General features: G+C 41.3%; 2 protein-coding genes across 4 annotated transcripts; both read left to right on the top strand.

Moving 5' to 3' along the window:
• The first annotated feature begins 843 nt into the window (after positions 1–843).
• On the top strand, positions 844–5,927 carry LOC147160520 (homeodomain-interacting protein kinase 2-like). 3 transcript variants are annotated; one of them, XM_086098800.1, is made up of 9 exons: positions 844–1,188; positions 1,297–1,488; positions 2,524–2,705; positions 2,771–2,894; positions 3,110–3,223; positions 3,542–3,628; positions 3,690–3,886; positions 3,963–4,102; positions 4,241–5,927. In XM_086098800.1, exons 1-9 carry the CDS (start codon positions 982–984, stop codon positions 4,264–4,266), a joined length of 1,269 nt encoding a protein of 422 aa, XP_085954926.1. In that variant the 5' UTR covers positions 844–981; the 3' UTR covers positions 4,267–5,927. The 3 variants fall into 3 exon arrangements, with proteins under 3 accessions (XP_085954926.1, XP_085954925.1, XP_085954923.1); XM_086098799.1 differs by having other exon boundaries at positions 3,963–4,120; XM_086098797.1 differs by having other exon boundaries at positions 3,963–4,169.
• Positions 5,928–6,535: 608 nt separating this feature from the next.
• On the top strand, positions 6,536–19,021 carry LOC147160519 (protein sprouty homolog 3). The gene is made up of 2 exons (XM_086097819.1): positions 6,536–7,082; positions 14,356–19,021. Exon 2 carries the CDS (start codon positions 14,421–14,423, stop codon positions 15,327–15,329), a length of 909 nt encoding a protein of 302 aa, XP_085953945.1. The 5' UTR covers positions 6,536–7,082; positions 14,356–14,420; the 3' UTR covers positions 15,330–19,021.
• The last annotated feature ends 5,429 nt before the right edge of the window (positions 19,022–24,450 follow it).

Genomic DNA, 24,450 nt, shown 5'->3' with positions numbered 1-24,450 from the left:
GACAGTGCCCCTTCAAAATAAAATCAAACATACTGTACAAGCTTTACAGTATATCAATAACCTTTGTTTTAGTCTTTACAACAACAACAAAAAATACTTGTCACGCGTATTACACTTCATGACCTAGTGTCATTAAGAAACAGAATTTCCTTCTTTTTTTTTTAAACCTGCAGTCCTTCAAAGACAAATCTGATCTTTGTGTTTCTACTTCAATTTCGAGTTGTTTTTTTTACCCTCACACTTTTTTTTGTTTTACAAAATTTGATTGTGTATACAGTAAAGCACTGTATGTGCATATTTTTTTAAATTTGAACTTTGTCAGAATAATTTTTTTTTCTATCTCAGCCCTTCAAAATAAATCTACAGGCGCACAGTAACATCATTTTAATGTTTTGGTTTCACCTGTTACGAAATAATGTAGCATTTTATTTAAGATCTTATCAACCAATGTGGGTTACGGATGTGCATTTGTTATATTTAATCAAATTCAAAGAAAATCTCTTCAAAGATAATATTGACTATGTAGACTGTATATGATTTTAATGTGTAACTGTCTTTAAATTTAACATCCATCCATCTATTCTCTTATCCTCATTATAGTCACAGTGGGCTGGAAACTATACCACCTGATTTGTGGTGAGAGTCGAGCTACAGCATTATTTTTGGTTTATTTTAGTTTTACCAGATTTTTCCCAAAGATTTTTTTTTAATACTTAATTTAATTTTATTTATTACAATCTCTCAAAGTGATGTCAGTATACAAATAAACACACAAAGGCAAGGCACTGTGATGTCAAAAGGCATGGTACAAACATCAGTGATGTCACACTTTATTAGAAAATGACCACTTTTTGTGTTGTGTACCTTTGATCATCTGTGTTTGTCCAACCAGGCCGTTTCAGCTTCATTTCTTAGAATGTTTGTACAAACGATCTCATCAAAATGCTTTCCACGTGAAGAGAGAAAGTGCTACGGACAAAGATGGACAACTTCCCCAGCGAAACCGCCTACTGCCTGTGCCCAGGAGCCAGGTTTCAATCGCCATTTGCCGGCTACAAGGTGCTCTCCGTTATGGGCGAGGGTACCTTTGGCAAGGTGGCCAAATGTCGCAAGACGGACACCAACAAGACAGTGGCGGTGAAGATGATCAGGGACCAGGGAAACTTTGCTGTGCAGGCCAGGTTTGAGGTTAGAACACAACACATAAAAATCCAATAAATTACTTGGCGATCATCATGAAAATATTGTACTTCAACGAAGAATGGACTTTGAGAACCATGACTCTAATGTGTACAGATTGAGGCACTACAGAAAATCCAAATGCTGGAAAACTACACGAGTCACCTGGTCCAATGGATGAGCACTTTCAGCTACATGGGCTACATTTGCTTGGAATTTGAATACCTGGATAAAAGTCTATTCGACTTCATGAAGGAGCGACATTTCAAGCCTCTTCAAGTCAAGGAGATCCGACCCATCGTCCACCAGGTACGTCGAGTTCAGTCAGTGATGCTACAATCGCATGGATTTCAAGTCGACATAGAGTGTGCTTTCTTTTTTTCCCCAATGTAAAACAATTCACAGGTGTCTTACTACTATATGCATGTGACACATTTTGGTCAGTAATTACCCCAAGGATCAACTAAAGCATACAACTTTTTCCTTTCTTGCTGAAACTAGCCCGTTTTGAGGCAGCGACCTTGTCTCAAGTGAGCTACTCTACCCTGTTACCGGCAACTCGGGGTGGAGCTAGGGCGTTGCGACTAGGCGAGTGGCTTCTTCCTGAAAGCAAGAGCCTAGAGTGTGGAATGTTACACCCCTTTTTTCTTTTATTTCTTAACTCATTCACTGCCATTGGCGGCTATAAACGTCAAAAGTTAATTTGAACTATTTCTATTAGTTAACATTTTTTTTCCCACTTTTGTTAACTAGAGTATCAAAACCGAGAATTTTTTTTTATTGTACATTTAGAACGGATATAAAATTTGTGATCAATCGTGAGTTAACTAGTGAAGTCATGCAATTAATTATGATTTTAAAAAAATTGCCTGACACCCCTAATTCTTAATAATCTTTTCTTTTCTTTTTTTAAATTAAAAGAAAAGAAAAGACAATTTAAAAAAACTTTTAAAAAAAGAACAAAAGATTATTAAAAAATTAGGGGCATCAGGCGATTAAATTTTTTCGTAATTAATCGCATGACTTCACTAGTTAACTCACGATTAATCACAAATTTTATATCTGTTCTAAATGTACAATATTTTTTTTTTAGGTTTTCATAGTCTTGTTAACAAAAGTGGAAAAAATGTTAAACTAATAGAAATAGTTCAAATGAATTTTTTACGTCTATAGCCGTCAATGGCAGTGAATGAGTTAAATATCTTGTTTTGAGGGTGAGGTCCTGTACTATGACATACACTTCTGAGCATGTGGCTGTTTGTATACTGACTGCCAGAAAAAAAGCAAGACAAAATAAAAGTAAATTTTCGAAAATGGGTTGTCTTTGAACATATTTTCTGTTAGCTCGCCAGGGCTCTGGAGCACCTTAAGTGTGGGCGGATGATCCACGCCGACCTCAAGTTGGAGAACATCATGTTCATCAACCACCGGCAGCAGCCCTACCGCGTCAAAGTCATCGACTTTGGCCTGACACACGACGTTGCAGATGCCAGACCGGGCTCATACATTCAGAGTCGCCCCTATCGGTGTTTGTGAGATTTTTCCATTGGTGTCCGTGGGAGCCAACTTGACATTGCTGACCCTCTCTCAGGTCTCCGGAGATTTTGGTGGGGGCGCCGTACAATGAGGCAATTGACATTTGGTCCATGGGCTGTGTGACTGCTTTTTTGTACACGGGCACGCTGATTTTCCCTGGCAAGAATGACTACGAAATGGTAAATATCCAGTATGGTAAAATGCTCAAATATCTTTGAAGGCTTGGGAAAGGGCCGAGCAAATTGCTAGGATTACAGTTGGAGGGGTGACATAAAGTGTAGTTTTAGGGGTTATGGGAACTTTTTGTGCTATTTTACCTTTAGACTTAATAACATCATGTTTGCCTTTAAAATGAAAAGGTTTCCATGGCGACTTTGTTGTGTTGTATCTTCAGATAAGGTGCATCACAGAGACTCAAGGAGCCTTCCCAGACAGCCTTCTGGTCTCTGGCAAAAAGACTGAATACTTTTTCCACCAGGAAAGTGAAACCAGTATGTGGAGTCTAAAGGTACATACACCCTATCATGTGCTACTGGTGGAACTGAACTGATTTAGAGTTCTGTTCAGGAGTGTTGCTTTCTTACAAATGGTGAGAGAGAGTCGACCGTTCCAAACTATCCCTATGCTTCTCCCCAGAGGCGTGAGTAAGTCCCATATGTGCAAGCCAAAAGTCGGTCTCGAGACTTAGCCTTCAAATTTTCAAGATAGTCAAAGTCAAGTCGAGTGTCCGGCAAGACTTGCAAAATATATTTCAGGCCTAAGACAAGTCAAGTCTCATGAATACCAAGTCAAAGTCAAATCTAACCTCAATAACATCTGTCTACAGACATCGGAAACTTATCAGCAAGAAACCGGAATAGCAGTCAGGACGGCCAAGACAGAGAAGTTGAGCTCTCTTGACCACCTTCTACAAGTACGACCTTAAAGAATCTTAAGTGACTCTTCAAGAGGTTCTCATAAGTTTTGTTGTCTAGCTCCAGCAGTTCCAATGGTGTTATACCAAACACCCCTTAGACCAGGTCGTGTATGCGGCCGATAAGCTGATGTTTGTGGACATGCTGAAGGGGATGTTCCACATGGACGCGTCCATGCGTATGACGCCCGGCCAGGTGCTGGAGCATCAGTTTGTCAGCATGAGCCACCTATGGCCTCACTTTGCCATCAGCCGACAGTAAGAACCTTAAATAATTATAAAAATCAGTTTATCTGTTTCTCCTGGCTAATGAAAGGGCTCATTCGTTTCACAGTGTTAGGTTTTGCTGCGGGATAATGGCTGCCTGTGATAGCAAAGATCCTCCTGGTAAAAAGACAAAAGTCTCACCACAGAATCCGGCCAGTCGTGGCTGGCGCAAAAACCAGTCGAGACCGAAGAAGAAAGTTAAGGATGGTGAGGAGGAACAAGCAGGTAGTCTTCCCAAAAAGCGAAATACTTCAGATGCAGGGTCTCAGCCCAGGTAGTCTCAACTAGAAGGACCATTATCAACATCGAACCCCTAATTTTGTAATGATCTTTTTCCCAAAACAGTTTTGTGTCTGACCACCGCTATGTGAGACGTCTGGCGGACTCTGCACAACCAGTCCAACCTCCCTCCAAGGTCTCCAAGAATGCAAGGCAGCATCTGGACGTTCATGCGGCATCTGAAACTAAATCAAGGGCGTAGCTAAAGAAGGACACGAGGAGGGTTGAAGCCCTGGAACAGGAACAGAAGGGTACCCAAGTCGAACCTCCACACTAACCTACCCTAATTTTAACCCCTGACCCTCCGGAATGCAATCAAAGGTGTGTTTGAGGATGGTCTGGAACCGGAGTAGAGCAGCATCTCAACCATGCCTTTCCCTAACTCTAACCCCATTAACCTTAACCCTCCCTAAACCTAACCCTAATCCCTAACTGGAACACGACCCCACAATCATAAAACACAAACCTTCCGTAGTGAAAACCAGGGTGGAGGTCAGGAAAGACACCAGGAGGATTCAGGCACAGGAACAAGAACATCCGAACCTTACTCTTACCCCCTAACCCTTGCATGCAACCTATTCTTATTAACTCTTTTTAATTTCCAAAATAAAACCCTATCATAGACTGTAATAGACTGTGTTCCTCACTTCTTCTTGAATGAAGTCAGAAACTGGTGAAAGGATTTCAAAATAAAGGCCAATCGCCCTTGTCTGTATTTTCACACCCGTCATCCTTCCTGACGAGCAAGGCAAGAAGACTGAGGCCGGCCACTGATGCGCTGGCGCTCATTAATAAAACTTTTATTCTCAAGTCAGGAAATGCATTCGAGCCCCGGTGGCTGGAGCTCCTCTCAGACACAGGAAATGGCCGCTTGGCCAACAGCCAATGGGGCTATTTCAAGGGGGAGGGAGGGGGTGCTTCATCCGGAGCCAATCAAGCCGGGCCTGGTCACTTAATGGATCAGTGTCTCGACTCATCTGCGCATCCACATATCAGCGGCAATTAGAGGGCCCGTGGGTGTGACCGTAGAAGCAGCTGGCAAAGGAGGGGGAAAAAAACCTTGCTACGAAGCGGATGCTCAAACGTGTTGGAATCCATTTCAGAACTGACATTTTGATGACAATGTTGAGAATATGCTGAGAATGTTTTCTATTTATTTGCCTGTTCTCACTTAAGAAAAGACTATCGTCCTATGACATCCCTTTGAGAAAATGAAAACGAGGCGTGCTTGCTTCCAACTGTTCACTCCCAGTTATTTACTATAAACTGACACATAAAACAGAGGAGAATCAAACATCCTGAATTTATCATTTAATCCAGCAACCTTTACTGTCAAAAGTGCCATTTTAGGCCAAATAAATTATAAAAAATCTGTCTGGAGCCACAAAACCTTTGAACGTTGTGATGAACAAAACAGTATGGACATATGGTAATTTTTTGCCTCCCTTCCATTTTTGGACATTTTATGGCTACTTTTTGACATTTTGTGCTGCTTTTTTGCTATCAAATTTCTGACATTTTTGGCAATTTTGTGAACATTTTATGGTAATTTGGAGGATTACTTGTTTTGTTTTTAGACATTTTATGGTTACTTTTTGAACATCTTTTCTGTCTTTTTAAAATACTTTTTCTGACTTTTGGCATTTTTTTTTGTATATTATATGGAAGTTTTTTTGTGCTCTTTTTGGATCTTGTTGGACATTTTCTGGTCACTTTGAACACTTTTAGGAATTTTTAAAAACCTTTTCATCCACCTTTCGTCTCTTTTTCTGACATCTTACACATTTGAATTCTGACATTGAATATATATATATATATATTTTAATCTAAATCTTTATTTCATTAAAATATTTGATCAAAACAATAAAAATGTTAAATAATTTAGTAATTTCTACTATATATATTAGAGATCCATAGGGAGTCAAAGGAGAGGGACTAAAGAGCCGCAGGTTGCAGACCCCTGAATTAATTCAACAAAAGTTAGCTTAAGCTAACATGTAATGTAAAACTCCGTAGATTGGCTAATGGAAATCAGCACGTTTCCATAGCATTTTACGTCAATATAAACCTTCAAACAAATGCCCTTTTTGCATACACGAAGCAGCAATACTGCAACAATACTCAACAAAGTTTCACTATACACTGTACATACGGATTTGGACTCGACTAATCATTGTTTCAAGTACTTTGGTGTGTGTGATGGCCACTTGAGCGCACGTGCACGAAGTGGCTTGAATTCAGTGATGGGAGAGGGTGGGGGTCGAGAGGGAGGAGTGTGTGTGTTTCTACGAGAGAGAGAGAGAGAGAGCGAGCGAGTGCGAGAAAGCATGCAGCCCTCCCAGCCATTCATCTCTGGAGAAGAGACGCGGATGCTACAACCGGGCGGGAAAGCGACTTCTTTGTAAACAATTTTGTGCCTCCCATCTTCTTGACTTTCATGCACTTTCTTACTTTTTAACCCGCTCCTGACCACGAAAGCCACGCCTCTTCCTCATCTCCGACTTGCCAGCTCGCCAGCATCCTCGGAAGAATCGCACGCAGTCTGATTTTCAGAAGAAGGCGGCAGTGGTGGTGGGGGAGGAGGTGACCTCAGGAGGACGCAAAGGGATCCGAGCTCCGGGAAGAGGAGGAGGAAGAGGAGGAGGAGGAGGAGGAAGAAGAGGGCACATCCTGCTGATAGAGAGCATCCATGAAGCCTTTCTTTCTCTCCATGCACGCACGCGTGGCCATTTAGGACTTATTTGCACGTCAACTATGACAAGGACTTTTCCAGTGTACAGCGTCCTGTGAAGTGAGTTGCTATAGTTGCCACAGATGCATATTGTAATCATACATTAGTTGACGTGAGGATCATTTACAAAAAGGGACGAGTTGCACGAGTGCAAAATGGATCTTAATCGAATCAGAGGTAAGTGCATCCTTTTGAAAATGACAAGTTTATGCATGTGTTGTGAGGACCAGAAATCAGGTACTCGTCACTTTGTAGGGACAAAAGTTTGCTTATAGTTACACCATGAAGATCCCTAGAGGCATAGTGGACCACAAATTACACAATGGAAGTGTCTGTGTTCAGATTTAATATGGAAGAAGGAAAACGAAAGATTTGCATTTTGGAAAACTGGAAATTCAGTCACTATTTTGAGTTTGTGTCAGCTAAAGAAAATATTAAGGTACGTTGCATACTGTGCTGTTGACAAAGTGTTATCTAGCTTCAAAATCATTCCCAGTATGTCAAATAAAAACAAAAAACAAAAAAATATGGACGGCAACGCATTCATCCTTAAGGGGAAAGACCCACAAGGCTGTGCCTCCAAATGTAATCATTTTATTTATAAACAACGTATGTTATAAATTGCCTTTTGCTATAACAATATTAACAGCAAAATATGTCAGGCCAAAACAGAATTTCTTAAAAATATATACTGATGTGAAGTCAAAAAGGTTGTATAGAAAAATAAAACTTTATTCTTAAACTTCACTGTAAAAAAAAAAAGCACTCTCATTAAAGTATTGTTAAGCGGAGTTGTCGGCAACTGTTGAATGTACCTAATAAAGTAACTTGTAATATACCTTTTTTTTTCAAATCAACTAATCAGTAAAGTTAATAAGTTACTTTTTATGTTAATGCATTGGGACCAAAAAATCACAGCCTCATAATTGAAGGTTGTGTGTACTGTATGTGTATGTCTTGTTGTCAGGAGGTCTGGTTGCAAAGTCGCTAGTTCTGGGTTTTCCGTGTGGCACAGGGACCACGAATCAGGTCCCCGTCATGGATGTTTGTGTCTGTATGTTCTGGTACGTGTCATTCAACGGGACAAATGTCTGATTACGCAATCCCGTCGCAGTGTCGGCTTGTTGTGTGGGGACCAATCATCTGGGTCTATGACAGTAATATCAAGGTTACCTGTTGAAGCGTGGGCACCAAAAACACAGCCCCGATAACTGAACTTTGTGTACATATTCTGGTTTTGTCTCGTCACGGGGGACCAAAAGTCACGCCCTCCCCATAATGGACGTTGGTGTGCACGCGTGTGTGGGTAAACGTGACCGGGCCGCACTTGCAAGGGTTGCCATTGATTGTCCTCAAGGTCGGATGCAGAATGTCGATAGTCATCTCCGCCGGGGTGGGCCGATGGATGATGGGATGGAGTGACGTGGGGTGGGTGGGGGGGGGGGGTGAGTGGAGAAGTGGTAGGAGGAATAACCAGCCATGGGGCGGAAGAGAGGATAAGGGAGGGAGGGGGGAAGGCCGGATGATGAAATGGATGAATGGATGATGGAGAAAGGGAGGGAGGGGATGAATGGAGTTTTTTCTTTTTTCTTTTTAACGCCACAGCAGAAGCACTAATGCTCCGACTAATGCACTGTATGACCACAGTGCTGCGGAAATGTACAATTTGCACTAAAAGACAACTTTACTGAGTTAGATTTGTCTCACATTGCTGGACAAAAGTATCAGGATGCACCTTTTGATCAATTAATCAGTCAGGCGATCGGCCTATGACAACCATACTAAAAAGCTATCAAACAAATTATAAATATCCAGCATGTGTGACATCTGGCACGTTTAGAATAGTGGTGTTGCATAGAATACAGTGTAAAGAGCATTTTTCACTTGACTTCCCCTTTAAAATAAATCCTGTAAACGAGCATGATTAACACTAAAATGGCGGCTTCAAAGAAAAATGGCACTTTATGTTTTTGTGGGCACGGGGTTCTTGAGACTCATGACAGGGATTCCAACTAAATGTCATGTTGTTACAGTAAGTGAACTGGCTTTAGGGGCTTTTTAAAAATGTTTTTAATTCCAGTGTAGTTTGAAACTGGAAATGCAAATGACTCCATAATGGCGGCTCCGAATCAAAATGGCAGACTTCCTGTATCTTTTCTGGCATAGCTTCTTGAGACTTTTTTTTGGGGAGGTCAACTCATGATGGATATGACTACCAAATTTCACGTTGCTAAGTGGACTTGACTTAAATGGCCCAAATAACCCTAAAATGGTGGCTCCCAACTAAAATGGCAGCTTTCCTATGTGGTTTCGGCAACAAAGGTCCCGAAAAACCGAACCCCAAATGTCCATAGTGTATCAAAAAAATGGTTTGTTGTTACTTCCTAACTTTTTATCCGTTTATCGTGGGCCTCAGAGGACTTTATAACAACTGAAATGGTTCCCCACCCTTATGCTAGGGGAACTTCCTCCCCAACTTTCCCTCAGACGGCCTTTCATCATATTTATATTTAAAAATCATTAATAGCGTCGTGATCCCTCGGTCATTGGCTGACCCTTCCCTTCCTGTGACCGCCTCCCCCCCGCTTCCCCTCCCGGTCTTCAGTGTCTATTTCAGTCTTTCCGTCACGGCCAGATTCAGCACATCCGGTATCTCATCAAGTTTATTGTCATCCAATCTTGCTGCTGCTGCTCCCGGGAGGGCACCGAGGAAGGAAAGCCTCAGGGTCTTAGTGCCTAGTGGATACTGAGGACCATTCATGTTTGAAAACCGATTATACAACAATTGAACAAGGGATTTGCAGGCTCTTCGCAGGTGTTTTGGTTTGATAATTGCATAGCATGTTGGATTGATTGCATTAAGATGCACCAGCACTTGGCTAGAATAACCAATGAAGGACATAAGGTCAATATGTGAGCAGGTCATGTGACCATCCAGGGTAGCAAAACCACCCACTCAAATTTTTCATGCATAACCTGGAAAGAAATTCCCTGAATTTTGTTATTCGTGGCTCACTTTGATTGCTGAAAAATAGGCAAAATCATGTGAGAACCTCATTGGGTTTTTGTGGAGGTACCTTCCAAAGTGGTGGCGAGTTGTGTCGGGAAGTCTTCTTCCACTTTCATTGTTGTTAAAGTTGCTAAATGTGTTGTCCGACGGATGTATCACAATTCAACTAATATTTTCTTCTTGGAGATTAACTGGTATTTCCGAGGAAGTGCACCCCCCCCCCCCCTCCCCTCACTTCTCACTTGCAGTGGCTTTTTAAAATAGCTTGGTTTGCCCATGAGGTCATCGCGGAGAGAGCTTGCTTGGTCCATTAAAAAGCCCCATCGACCGTCCAGACTCAGCGGAAGTCAAAGGAAGGAACACATTTCGACCTTGAGCCAGCGTGTTCTTTCACGGAGGCAGATAAGCAAAATTTTAAATACAAATCTCTCATAAATGGTGTACCTAATAAAGTGACCCATGCATGAAAAACTGTTCCTGTAGAAAGGATAGGCTCACAGGGCATCTTTTTCCGAGTGTGTATGTGTGTGTGTGTGTGTGTGTGTGTACGTGTGGTGGTCCACCCGTCCCGTCACACTGATACTCCCCCAGCACCGCAATAGGGGCCTTGCTCAGGTTACCGCATTGCTAACACAAGGGCTTCCGTTAAGGTTTTTCGCATCCGCATTTCACTTTTTATCACTTTGGTGCAGAGATGACAAACGTTTTCTTTTTCTTTTTTTTTATTAGGCTGGCACTAGCGGTTTTACAGACTAGTCGACTAGGTGTCTTAAGGCAATAACGTTTAGAGCAGTGGTGTCAAACATACGGCCTGCGGGCCGGACCAGGCCAACAAAGGGGTTTAATCAGACCTGCGAGACGATTTTGTAAAGTAAAAAATAAAAATAAAAAGTAATGTCTGACTAATTAACCAGCCGGCCACAATAAAAACATATACATTTGTAATTTCACAAGCAATCCTCAGATGAGCAACTTGTACACGGAATTGCTCTGGATGTCATTATTTAACACGCAACTTAAAGTTACAGTTTGTTTGAAAAAATAAAATAAAAACATAGACCAACATGAATCAAACATAAACGTGCTGAATACGACACACATTCAACTACACATTTAACAAGAATTAACGTCCTTATAACTTCATTAACGGCACCACAATGCATTCTGTGGACAATATACAGATACAGTATATGGAAAATAGGTAGATATAACATGCCCGGAACTCATACGGGCAAAGTATTGCCGCGTTCCATTTGCATTCATGTTATTTTTTTGAGACAATATATTTACAGCGCCCTGCAATTTAGGGCTGGCCTGCAAATACCGAAAATCTGCGTATAATTGATGGCAATTGTTTTTAAATTATATACCATGATTTTACCGATCCGGCCCACTTGATAATATATTTTCCTCCATGTGGCCCCTGAGTTAATATGAGTTTGACACCCCTGATTTAGAGCGTGACATCGACTAGAATGAAGTGAGTCTGTCCTATATCTTGAACAACTTTTCGATCCGCACTTTCAGAAGTGATTGATGATTATTCAAAAACATATATATATATATATATTCACCATGTAGAACCCAGTGCTTTGGTGGGCCCACAACGAGGACAGGTTTCTGTTTGGTTGTGCAAGCGTTAACCTGGCTCTTAACAGTGGCATGCACACCAAGTGAGAGGATTTTTTTTTCCGGAAATATCATCATGTGACACAAGCTTTCATTAGTGACTAGTTGAATTTGACTAAATTTTTCATACACTCTAAAAACAGTTGGATAAAAAAAAAAAAAGGTCAAAAGGGTACCGACCCAACGTTTTGGGTTATTTATTAAACCAAAAAGTTGGGTGAAATGAATAACACTCAAAACAACTCTAAAATTTGGGTTGTATTTTTATTTAATTATTTTTTTGGGTTGTCAAAAGGAATAGCTTGAAAACCCAAAAAAACTAAAGTATTGGGGTTTGGGTTATTCATTTGACCCAACATTTTGGTTCAAATGAATAACCTAAAATGTTGGGTCGGTCCCTCAAAAATGAGTTGTTTTGTGGGTTATTCATTTGACCCAACTTTTTGTTTTAGATCAACCAAAATGTTGGGTTCGTCCCTTTTGACCAAAAATTGGGTTATTTATTTATTTATTTTTGACCCATCTCTTTTTCGGGTGTATTAGCATCAAACTGATGTTGTGCAACTGAATCGTTGTTGGTGTCAACAACATCTAGCAATTCTCTTAAATAAACCCATGGCCCATGGGTGGGGAATATCTTGCTTTTCTGAATCTGTTGCATCATCGTCATTAATGCTCCCTGGTGCACATTAACGATCATGTGACACGTTGTTGGCTCATCTTGTAATATGAGAAGGGAGGCTCATATGGAAAGCTGTTTGAGCTCAATATACTTGATATCCAGCTTCAGGTTGATGGACTAGTACGCTCTTTGTCCTCACTAGTAAAATGACACTAATGTATGGCATTTATGAAAACTAGTAGGACAACGTTGACATGTTAGTAGGATAACTACATACTATTAGTGAAGCAAAACTGTAGGAGTTTACGGCTACCCACTAGTAGTTAAAGGATCTTTGTGCAGTTTGTCACTTTTTGACTCGCGACTGCCACCTCTGGCCCAAAGCATAACTGCAGCATCTGTGTCAGGCTCGCTAATGTGCACAATTTCACAATTTCAAAGTGACAGTCACAGTTGACAAACGAAGACATGACTTCAAATGAGGTGAGAAAAACTCTGCCCCTCCCCAAGGAAACTCAGTGTGAGGGTCCAAAGATAAAAGCTGATAGGTGCAGTCGCAGTAAAACAGTCAGGGCTCTTTGTACTCTGGGCATTGGTGGAGCATGCATGATGTAGAAAAAAGCATTAATATGACCTTTTTAAACGGCACAATGTACCTTTAACATATTTAAACCTGTCTGACTGTATAGTTAGTTAGCAGAATTATCTCAAAACATCTACGTAGTTATTTAGCCTGCCCGCTAGTTAGTTTGTTAGCTAGATAGTTAGCGGAATTATGTACAAACATCTGACTGTACAATTATTTAGCTAGTTCGCTAGTTAGCTATATAGCACAATTATGGAAAAAAAACATCTGTCTATACACTTATTTAGCTTGCTTGCTAGTTAGCTTGTTAATTAGTTAGCGTGTGCTAGATGTTAATTCGTAGAATTTTATGTTGCTCGTAGGACAAAAAAGACAACTTTTGCCTCACGAGTAATATGTAGTCCTACTAGTCCTACTAGTAGGCTATTATCAACCCTATATTGGAACCCTAACCTGAAGCCCTAATCTTAACAATGAACCTCTGACTTGAAGTTATAACCATAACTTGAAACACTAACTGTAACCGAAAACCTTGAAACCCGAACCCTGACTTTTACCCTGCTCCAACCCTTTAACTGGAGTTTGCAAATGTAATAAAGCTCAGAGAGGCCTCAGATTCATGTCAGGTTCTTCTGTATCCCTGCACTGAGCCAAAAGTCTACAGACACTGCAAATCTTTGGTCTTGTTTTATGTATGCTCTATGTATTTTTTGGGCGTACCCCCAAAAGGTCCTCTGAGGCGAGCATCGTCTTTAATGCGAGACTTCTGCCTATTCCCTTATCTGCTTATCCATTCATCTGGAGCTTTTATTCAATTGAGTCTACTTTGCTGCCCGTGCATTTCCTGCACTTGTTGTCTTTATTTTCCTTTCCCGAGCGTCTATCTGACATCTTCACAGCTAATTTATGCAGGGACACAAGGCCCTCTCTGCAAGCCGAAACACTACCAGAAGCACTGACCTCGATTTATTGTAGAATTTATATTCTAATATTTCTGTCAGTAAATTGTATTAATTTATTTCCAACAGCTTATTCTCTTCATTTCGTAGTGTTAAGTTTGTTGGTAATATAATTACTAAGCATAATTATGACGTGACTATATTATTGAGCTTGTTGGCTAGTTAGTTAATATTTTAGTTAGTTAGGTTGTTGGCTTGTCGGTATTTAGATAACAGGAAGCAAAAATATCCAACTGTACTGTAATTTGGCCTGGGCGCTATAGCTAGCATGCTTTTTAGCCATCTTATTTGTTAGTTTGACGTTTGTTAGCTTGTTAACTAGAACATTAGTTAATAGAAGCATGTGAAAATGAAATATTTGACTCTACAATTAGTCAACAGAATTATGTAAAAAAAAGATTTGACTGCATAGTTAATTAGCTTGCTTGCTGGTTTATTTTTTGTTCGTTAAATAATGATCAGAATACTGAAATACATCAAACTGTTTCTCACATGGTTTGTTAGTTTGCTAGAGCTCTAGATAGTGAGTTAGCAGGTTTATGAAAAACTTTTGCCTGCATTTTTTTTTTACTATGGCTAGGTAGCATTAGCAGCAACTAATCAACTAACCAACACTATTTCTTGTGTGATTCCTGTGTTGTCAGGTTTATCTGATGTCCCGTGAGCGTCGGCCTGGTGCCACCCACCCTGGTATCCGTGGGTCTCTGACATGGATCCCGCTCATTCCTTTAGGATGGAGCTGGACGGGCTGGATCTCCAGCAGGTCCCGGTGCTGTCGCTCGACCAGATCCGTGCCATCCGGACCCATAACGACTACGTGGACCGGCCGGTGGCGCTGGAACTGGCGTCCCAGTCTGGATTTTTCTACACCCATGACGATCGACACCCACATGGAATATACTCGCAGCACCCTCAGCCGCCCCGCCACGCCGCCCTGCCCCGTAGCCAAAGTCAGCAGCACACCCACATGTCCCGCATCAGCCGCTCCAGCACCGTGAGCTCCTCCATGTCCCGAACCAGCGCCGGCTCGGACCAGAGGCTGCTGGCGGGCTTGACGCCCTCGCACTCCGGCCTGGCCTCGGTTGTGCGCAGTCAACCGAAAGGGGAGCTCAAGCATGACACTTCCCTGAGCAAAATCCTAGCCGAAGACGACCTGGGCCGTCACCAGTTCATCTGCGAGCGCTGCGCTCGCTGCAAGTGCCACGAGTGCTGTGCTCCGCGACGCCTGCCCTCCTGCTGGGCCTGCGGGCAGCGCTGCCTGTGTTCAGCTGAGAGTGCGATGGAGTACGGCACCTGCCTGTGTTGTGTCAAGGGCCTCTTCTACCACTGCTCAGCGCAGGACGATGACGACAACTGCGCTGACCGTCCCTGCTCCTGCGGCCCAGCCCACGCCCTGGCCCGCTGGGGCACCATGAGCCTCCTGGCTCTCTGCCTGCCCTGCCTCTGCTGCTACCCCCCTGCCCGGCTGTGCCTCGCCCTGTGCCGTTGCGCCCACGACCGGGCCACGCGACCCGGCTGCCGGTGTAGCAACACCAACACTGTGTGCCGCAAGATCTCCGCTTCAAACCCCAACCCGAGTCATTCCTCCATGAGCAAGGCTGTGGAGAAGTCACTATGACAGGCCTGGATTGGTGGCAACAAGACAGCAACCATGTCATGTGCTCACCTACCTTGTATGCATCCACCTGTTCTCCAGCTCGAGAGGGACCAAAAGCTTTACTGTGCCTGTTCGCCTTGGAAACTAAAAGCTGAACCTGAAGAAGAACTGAACTGAACTTGCCTTCCTTCTTCTGCCTAATCGGGATGTCTGACATGCATATATTTATTAACGGACTGTCTACCAACGCTTTGTGGTCGACACCCATACCACGGACTGGATCAGGAAGTCACAATTCAGATAACGGATAACAGAATGTAGATACTTCCAATGAAGATTTGAAGGCCAAGGAAGCAATGATGTAAACATGCGGACATTGCAACAAATGTGCAACACTTTGACACACCCGAAAAAAAGGACCACACACTGTCTGAACGGAATCTCAATGCCATTAAGCTCATTTGTACGAGGTGGACACACCTGCGCAAAAGTGGTAGGCCACCGAGGCAAATTGTATTTGGGTTAGTTCGTAGGCAACTTTTTGGGAACTTTTAACTAGATCCGCCGCCAAAATCAAAGGGTTCTACATGCCACACCTCAAAAAAATATCATAGACTTGGCTTCTAACCCAAGCTGTCCTTAAGAGAAGTCACCTATGGTGGCTTCAGACTTTTGCGCAGTGCATTTGCAGCACACCTGGAACACTTTAACGCCCCTGAAAAAAGGGACCACACACTGTCTGAATGGAATCTCAGTGCTATAAAGCTCATTTGTATGAAGTAGACGCACGGTGCTGCGCAGAATTTGAGGGCCGCCAAGGCAAATCACAGAGCTGGACGCTGGATTCTGGCACCGATACCTGGTTTCTATCTGCCACCCTTTGAGAAAATCTCATAGAAATGCCTTCGAACTGAATCTGTCCTCATCCCAAGTCATTGGTGGTCGCCTTAGACTGTGGCACACTTTCACAACTGAAAAAAGAACGGTACTGCGCAAAAATTGTGGGCCACTAAGGGAAATTGTATTTAGGTTGACTTCCTGGTTCTTGAAGGATCAGACATTGGATTCTGGGACTCTACCCTCACTTATGCTTGGAATGTGTTTTTTTTTATGAAGTCACATTGACCGCTCGTTGTTTGAATGAAATCTCAATGCCATTACATTTGTACGAGATGGATGCAAACTGCTCAAAAGTCTCTGGCAACTTCCTGGTTCTTGGAGGACCTTACAGTGGATTCTGGGACTGTGCATCTCCATCCAAAACCATGGGTTCTTTGCGCCACCCTTCTAGAAAATCTCATAGAAATGCCTTGTAACTTTGATGGTGGCCTCAGACTTTTTGTGCAAAACTTGTGGACTGCCGAGATACAGTAAATTGTATTTGGGTTAGCTCACGGGTGACTTCCTGTTTCCTGGAGGATCAGATGGTGGATTCTGCACACTTTTAACAGCAACGGGTAGTATGCAACACCACTCCAGAAAATCTCATAGAAACGGAATTGGAATTTCTTTTATGAAATCACAATCTTCTGGTGGTCTCAGACTTTTGCGCAGTACTGTACAACGTTTTCAACAGTGTGTTATTCAACAACAGGGTGGGCCGGGTGGATATTTTGTCCATCGCGTCTGTGTGTGTGTGTCTCAGTGTGTATGTGTGAAGAAGAAGGAGTTGTTTTTGTTATCGTCTTATTTTTAGCCGCGCTGCTACATCTTTGCGCCGGTCCGGTCAGGTTTCTCAGTCTGTCGCCAAGCTCCCTGGTAGGGCCGCCGCCCAAACCCTAGTCCCCCTCACATCGCCTACCATCCCTTTTACACCAGTTTATCCTCCCATCCCTCCGGCCGCGCCTGCCTCTCCTCTTTCGCTGGCCGCTGGGCTAAAAGCCTCCCGTTGAGAGTTGATCAGACGTGCAATTATCTCTGTGATTGCTCTTAATGGGCCAGACGAGAACGCAGGAAGGAGTTGTGGTGTTTTGGCGGACGGAGAAGAAGGCGGGATGGAGCGGAAAAAAGGAACGAGGCTCGGGTTTCCTGACGTGTGTGTGCATGTTTTCAAGTGAACGTGCGTGTGTGTTTGCGGGATGCATGAAAACAACACCCGACGCGTTAAAACCTTCCTTTGCGATTACCGGTATATTTTTATATGCAGATACGAGAGCTAGCGCCGTTGAATTTTTCTTTTTTTTTTATTGCGCTTCCATGACAACGGTTGTCAATTCAGGAACCTTTGGGGCCAGGGACATCGACAAAACAATCAAAAGAGGACGCACAAGGATTTAGTAGGATAATGTACAAAACATCTTTCCGCATAGATAGACAAAAATGTCACATTTGGTGGCTAAAAACAAACAAATAAACCGGTGAGGAATAATTAAAAAAGTTAATACAAAGTTGTAGTGTTATGACAACAACGTTGTAATATTCAAATTTTAAAAAATGTGCATAATAAAGTGGCAATTTTGCAATCAATGATAAAAGTTGTTCAGAGAATAAAGTTGTATAATCACGATTAAAACGCTGCAATGTTACGAAGAAAAACAATGACAAAGTTACCAAAACATTTTTATTCTATGAGAATTAAATGTGTAAAATTCTGTGAATAATGTCATAAATTTACCTGACAAATGTTATGTTACGAGAAAAAGGCTTCCTTGCTCGTGTTCATCATTGTAATATTCCGACGTATCGTAACCTTACCATTTATTCTCGTAATATTTTGACTTCATTCTTATAACGGTAACATAATTTCTCTTGTCATCTTTTTACAAATTTTCTGGTAATTATACAATTTTAAGTAATTACTTCACATTATATATATATATATATATATATATATATACATATATATATATATATATTGGCTGTGGCCGTAATATATTTTCAAATCCTACTAAATTCTTGTGAGAATAGACCATGGGGGTGAAAAATTATGCAAAGTTGTCACGGAGAACATTTTCAACTGTCATGGGCTCATGTTGGAGAAGATCCTTTTATTTGAATAAAACAGAAAACTTGAATTTCTTCTTGGATGTGCGCGTAGAGGTACGTGTTACGTTTTATTTTATATTTATTTCTTTCCCATTGTATGGAGTTCATACTATTACGTAACGGGGGCTTTTTCAAATTTTGTTTATTTTTGGTTTGGGGCTAACATGTTAGCTACAGCGGGGGTGGGCAACCTTTTTCCAATCAGGGGCCATTTCAGTCCTCTAAGGGCTAAATTAGTGAATTAATAATAAATAAAGTAGTCTTTTATTATGAATTATTACATTTTGTGTTGAAACAGTTTATTTGATTATTTTATTTTATTTTGATGTTTTTTGCATGGTGGGTCGAATCAAACGCTCTCAGTGGGGGGATACATATTGCTCATTCACCTTAGGTTGTCCACCCCCCACTTCACACAGTATAACCACTACACATGCTTTTGGTACACAATTGGCATCTTGTTTGTTTGTTGTAGAGAAATTTAAGGAGAGTATATGGAGCAAATATATACAGAAGTCTATCTAAAAGTTGAATATTATTATGAAGATTATTATTATGATATATGAACAGTAAACATTTCTTTGCCGATGTGGTGTATTTCGTAATTTATTTACAGGTTAATGGCCACCATGGAGTACAGTATAAGATTATGCGTGTGCTTGTCGTTTGTATTTTTGTTGGTGTGGCTGCTGACAAACATCCAATAAAAAGGAGCTTTCCAAACATCATTGAGCATCTGTCTATGTTTCTTTTAATGGGTGAACAAAAAAAAAAATATATATATAATATATGTGAAATCACAAGGATGGAGTCCTAAAGTGAGGAGAATAGTGTTTTAATATTACGGGGGAAAGGGGTAATATCTTACGACAAAAACATTTGAGTTTGTTGAAAATAAATGATGAAGGGCTATTCACCAAAAGGTCGTTGGTAAGTTAGTACATTTGGTTTTTACTGTACTTTTCAAAGAGAGGACTCACAAAGTGCTTCATATTTCTAGAATAGTCATCCATAGGCAGTAACAATAAAATAATAATAATAATGATAAAGCAAACAAAAAAAGTAGTCTCATTGGAATTCCTACCTAAAAAAAAAATTCTTAAATTGCTTTTCATGATTATATCAGATTTGATAAACCTTCCATGTTACTTTATGTGTCACAAAAAAAGTTGTGCGATATGATAGTGAAAGATTAAAAAAGTAGTTTAGTTACGAGGAAAGAGTTGCAAAGTTGTAATGCTAAAAAAAGCAATAATGTTCAAAAATTGTAATGTTACAGTTTAAAAAAAAGTTGCACAAACCAGTTGTAATGTTACGGAAAAAGGAGCAATATTGTGCTGAAAAAAAAGTTGTATGTTACCATATGAAAAAAGTAGTTACAGTATGTGAAAAATGTTGAAATGTTATAAGAGTTAAGAAACAATAATGCGATCTCACAAGAGTAAAGTCGTAATATTATAAATATTTGTTAATGTTGTAAGAACAAAGTTGTAATAACTAATTAGGGAACTAAAGTTGTAATATTAAGATAAAACATTTTCAACGGTAACAGAATAAAGTCAAAGCAGTCCTATTTTAAGAAGTTGTGATGTTTCAAGAGTAAATATGATAATTATTATTAGTAGTATTGGTAAATATGATCATGGTAATATGATAAAGTGTTGTAATGTTAAGAAAACAATGTCCTAATGATATTGAAAAAAAGTTGGAATGTTTCGAGGATAAAGTTGTATTGTTACTATATGAAAAAAAGGTGTGAAAAAAGTACTTATGGTATGACTCCCCCCCCCCTGCATTAAGAAAGAAAGCCAAGCCGAATGAATGTAATGAAAAAGCTGAGAACAATTCTACTATCGCATTTTTCCTGCGCGAATCGTTGCTAACTTAACGTAAAACCAGGAAACGCAGGAGGGAGACTCCACACTTCTGTCCAATGACAGGTCTCAGTAGGTGCTGCTGTTTTGGTGAGCAACCATGTTCCACTGGATCAACACTTGAAGTTGTGAGTGTTCATCTTGTTTACGGAGTGATCATTGAAGAATGTGTTGAGGGCCCCCGAAGAGACTCTTCCTGCTCTCCATGTGAACAGACAACCAGCCTTTGACCCCACTGTCAAAGCAAGCGACTCCCCCCTCCAGCCATCCTCTTGTCGCCCTTGGGAGTCCCCCTCCCCGAGACAAAACCAGCTGTCCATCAAATGCGCATTGAGCTGTCAATCAATCACAGAGTTACCCCGGAATGTTTACTCCAATTTTTTGTTGTTTACAGCTGTCAACAGAGAGTCGTCCAAATGAACTAGGGGTCAGAGTTCAGGGCGGGCGACACGTCAGCATCCCGGGAGGCGGGAAAATGGGAAATTTACTCAGACGTTTTTTCAGACAGTTTGACTGAAGAACTCAAGTAGAACCGCAAGAAAGTCTCAAATGTCGTGTTAAAAAAGACTCAAGATGTCAGCCATTTGGTTTGAAGCGACCAATGAGGGTCATTTTGGCAATTTCAAAGTTGGTATGATATCCCTGGACTTTCTTGGAAAATTCAGCCCCTGAAGCCAGTTTCACATAGAAGCATGACATTTGGTAGAAATGTCCATCAGAAGCAGGCCTGCAAAAAAGTCTCAATAAGCCATGCTGGAAAATACACAGCAATTCTGCTAATTTGGTTTGAAGCTGAGATATTGGCCATTTTCAGCTCAGTCATGTACTCATGAATTTTATGAAAAAGTCAACCCCTGAAGCCAGTTTCACACAGCAACGTGAAATTTAGAAGTCAGGTCTATTATGAGTAGACCCACAAAAAAAGTCTCAAGAAGCCATAACTTCACAGGAAGTCTGCTATTTGGTTTTGAGTGACCATTCTCGGGCCATTTCCTTTCCAGGTAGGCGTCGTACCCCTGGACTTTTTGGGAAAATTCTGGAGCAAGTTTTTTTTTTCTTTTTTTTTTTAAAGAGCTCAGTATTGTTCATTCGGTAATGTCATCATCATTGCTCATTTTTTTCTTTTTCTTTTTAAATATATATATATATATATATTTGTATGTGGGTGAGTATGTGTATGTGCGTGCGTGTATTTGTTAGCTCACCAAAAACCTATTAGAAAAAAAATCCCATACCGTTCACCTAAACCGAACACCGCCGTCAGGAGACCTGAGGGGACCAAAGAAAACAAAGGAAAGTGAAATCCAGCAACGACCAGACACCACCCACCGGGCCACCCACCAGAATTCTTCCCCAACCCCAGAAACATCTAAATTCCAACAAATCCAAAAAATTAAAAATCAGGGAGACCTCAAGAGACCGAAGGAGACTGAGGAAAGGAAGGAAGGACAGACGAAGCAGAGTGAGATCCACAGACACCAGCCTCCACCGATTCAATGACCTGAGGAGGAAGCAGATTGTGTCTGAGTTTCGATAGATGCTGGTGTGGTGGATCTGGCATGCATGAAAATCTCCACCAAAGAGGGGAGCCGTCGACCCCTGCCAGGACATGTTTCTTATACAAGTATGACATTTGGTAGACATGTCCATCCTAAGTAGGCCCACAAAAAAGTCTCAAGAAGCCATACCCAAAACTTCACAGGAAGTCTGCTATTTGGTTTTGAGTGACCATTTTTGGGTCATTTCCTTTCCAGGTAGGCGTCGTACCCCTGGACTTTTTGGGAAAATTCTGGAGCAAGTTTCTTATATTATATTTTTATATTTCTTATATTATGACATTTGGTAGACATGTCCTTTGAAAGTAGGCCCCCCAAAAAGTCTCAAGAAGCTATGCTGAAAAATACACAGAAATTCTGCTATTTTGGTCTGAAGCTGACATATCGGCCATTTCCAGAAAGATGGGTGATGCTAATTTGTATGCATTTATTTTAACTTTTGAAGATTGCATGTGGGCACAGCAAGGCACAAAATCAAAAACTTCTAAATCAGTAGGAGGAAGAAGAGGACGTTCCACAGGGAGGAGGATGCATTGATGGAGGGTGGGAGATGGGGGGTGGGGGGTGTTTGGGGGGTAGGATGGGAATGTTATCTGCGGGGGTCACGCGGTCAGGCGAGAAGTTTCAACTCGCTTCCTGTTCCTGCCGCTGGTATGACAACAACAACAACTCCCCTCTGGAATTCAAACACATCCCCTCCTGACCGTTCCTCCTTTTTTTTTTCTCTCAAAAGACGATCCTTTCAGACTGAAAATTTAAGTCAAACATGGAACGTCCGTCCGAGTTGTTGGCTTGTGTTCAAGCATGCAGCTGCTACGTTCAAGGACAGCGATAAAGCATCTGCTCGCAGCATGTTCCCACCCTCTTTGAGGGCTCAGTCGAGACTCTTGAGCTTTGCGTTTCTTGTACAAGGGAAACAGATGCGAATGTGATGTGGAAAAGAACAGATTTGAAAAGAGAACAAAAACGGACATTTGTGAATCTTTTTTCATGGTGAATCCTTAAAATGATCACCAAATGTTGAGCAATGCTCCAAACACATTAGAAGGCGAAAAAGCGTGGCAATTTAGTACCAACCACCTCCTCCTGATTGGGGCTCATTTGGGCGAAGAGGCAGTATATGAGCCTGGGACTAATATTATATGATTGGTTTGTATGAGTTGCTGCTCTTGGTTCTCTGTGTGTATCAAAATCAGCGAATAATTGACGCTCCCTTATAGTAAAAGACAATTCAATACGTATCTCGCTAAAAGTTTTCTGGACAAACTGGGAAGATGCGGACGGTCGGGTAAAAAAAAAAAAAAAAGTTTTAAACTGGGTGTAGTAGTAGAAGTAGAAGTAGATTTGCTAGCATTAGTGTTAGCATTAAGCTAGCAAACGTTTGTTAAACTAAATTCTATGGTTTGCCACAAAGAATACAAAAAATGTGTTATAACTTTTAAAGCATATATAAATATTTGTTGTTGTTGATGGTCTTACAATGTCACTTGCTGCAAGTGTGTCTTGGTACATACCCTCACGTGAATTGGGAGTTCACTTTCATCATTTCTGCATTCATTGTTGGCTACTATACATCAAATAGCATTGATAATTCAAGCCACTCTTGGGTCATTTGTGGTCGAACCCCTAAAGACGAACGGACGGATGCACGAAGACGCAGCACTTAACCTCGCGGCAGTGCCATCAGCGGCAGCGAGCCATTACGGGCTCAGGAAATACGTTGAATTATTCAATGGCTTCCTCTCGCTGCATCCTCTCACACAGGATGCACAATGGAAATCCCTGACTTGCTCTCTCGCGCAAGCTTGACCTACATTACCGGCCATGAACGCTGAAATTCGGTTTTTAGGCTGCAAGGAACCATTTTGGGTCATTCAAGTGAGCAAAAGTCCCTCCATAAACTTTATTATTATTATTATTATTATCATTATTATCCATCCATTTTCGCTTATTCCTCACAATTTAGAGTGTTCAATTAACCTGCCATGCATATCTTTTGAACACGGAAAAAAAACGGAGAACACGGAAAAAAATCTACACAGGCACGGGGAGAACATGCAAACTCCATTTTGGAAGGATGAAGCCCGGATTCGATATCCTCTGCACTGAGAGGCGGATGTGCTAACCAGTCCTCCACCGTGCCGCCTATTATTATTATTATTATTATTATTATTATTATTATTATTATTATCATCATCATCATCATCATCATCAGTAGTAATAGTAGTTTTAGCCATCTTGGGCAGAAATGTGCGTATTAATTAGTAAAAATATTTTTTTTTGTAAATTAGGGTTATACAAGATGATTTTTTTTGTTTCACCCCAAGCCACATTTTGTATACAGCAACAACTATATTCAAGATTATGTATGTTTCATATAAAAAGAAAACACAGTAAAAAAACACCTAATATATAAAATTGGGGAATTCTGGTGCTGTGTGTGACCAGGGAGGGGGGGGGGGGCAAAGTGGGATTTAAATTTAGCGGTTCTCTCCAGGAAACAGGAAGTGGCTTGTGAAAGGTTAGTGAGGCAACTTTTTCCCACACTCGGCCAGAGTGGACATGAACCAGCAGATGGATGGCCCTCAACAAGTCGGGGTCATGACTACGGCCTGAGGGCCGAGGGGGGTAGGGGGTGGACAACAGGACAAGGAGCCATAGTTGCACGCATTAGTCCAAAACTATATATTTTATCAACTGCATTATTAGTGGAATCCTGTCACACGT

The sequence above is a fragment of the Leptonotus elevatus genome, chromosome 16, assembly GCF_054856555.1.
Source record: "Leptonotus elevatus isolate MCC_2025b chromosome 16, RoL_Lele_1.0, whole genome shotgun sequence".
Classification (NCBI taxonomy): Eukaryota; Metazoa; Chordata; class Actinopteri; order Syngnathiformes; family Syngnathidae; genus Leptonotus; species Leptonotus elevatus.
Note: the sequence above shows the minus strand (reverse complement) of the source record. Positions and strands in the feature narration are given on the sequence as shown.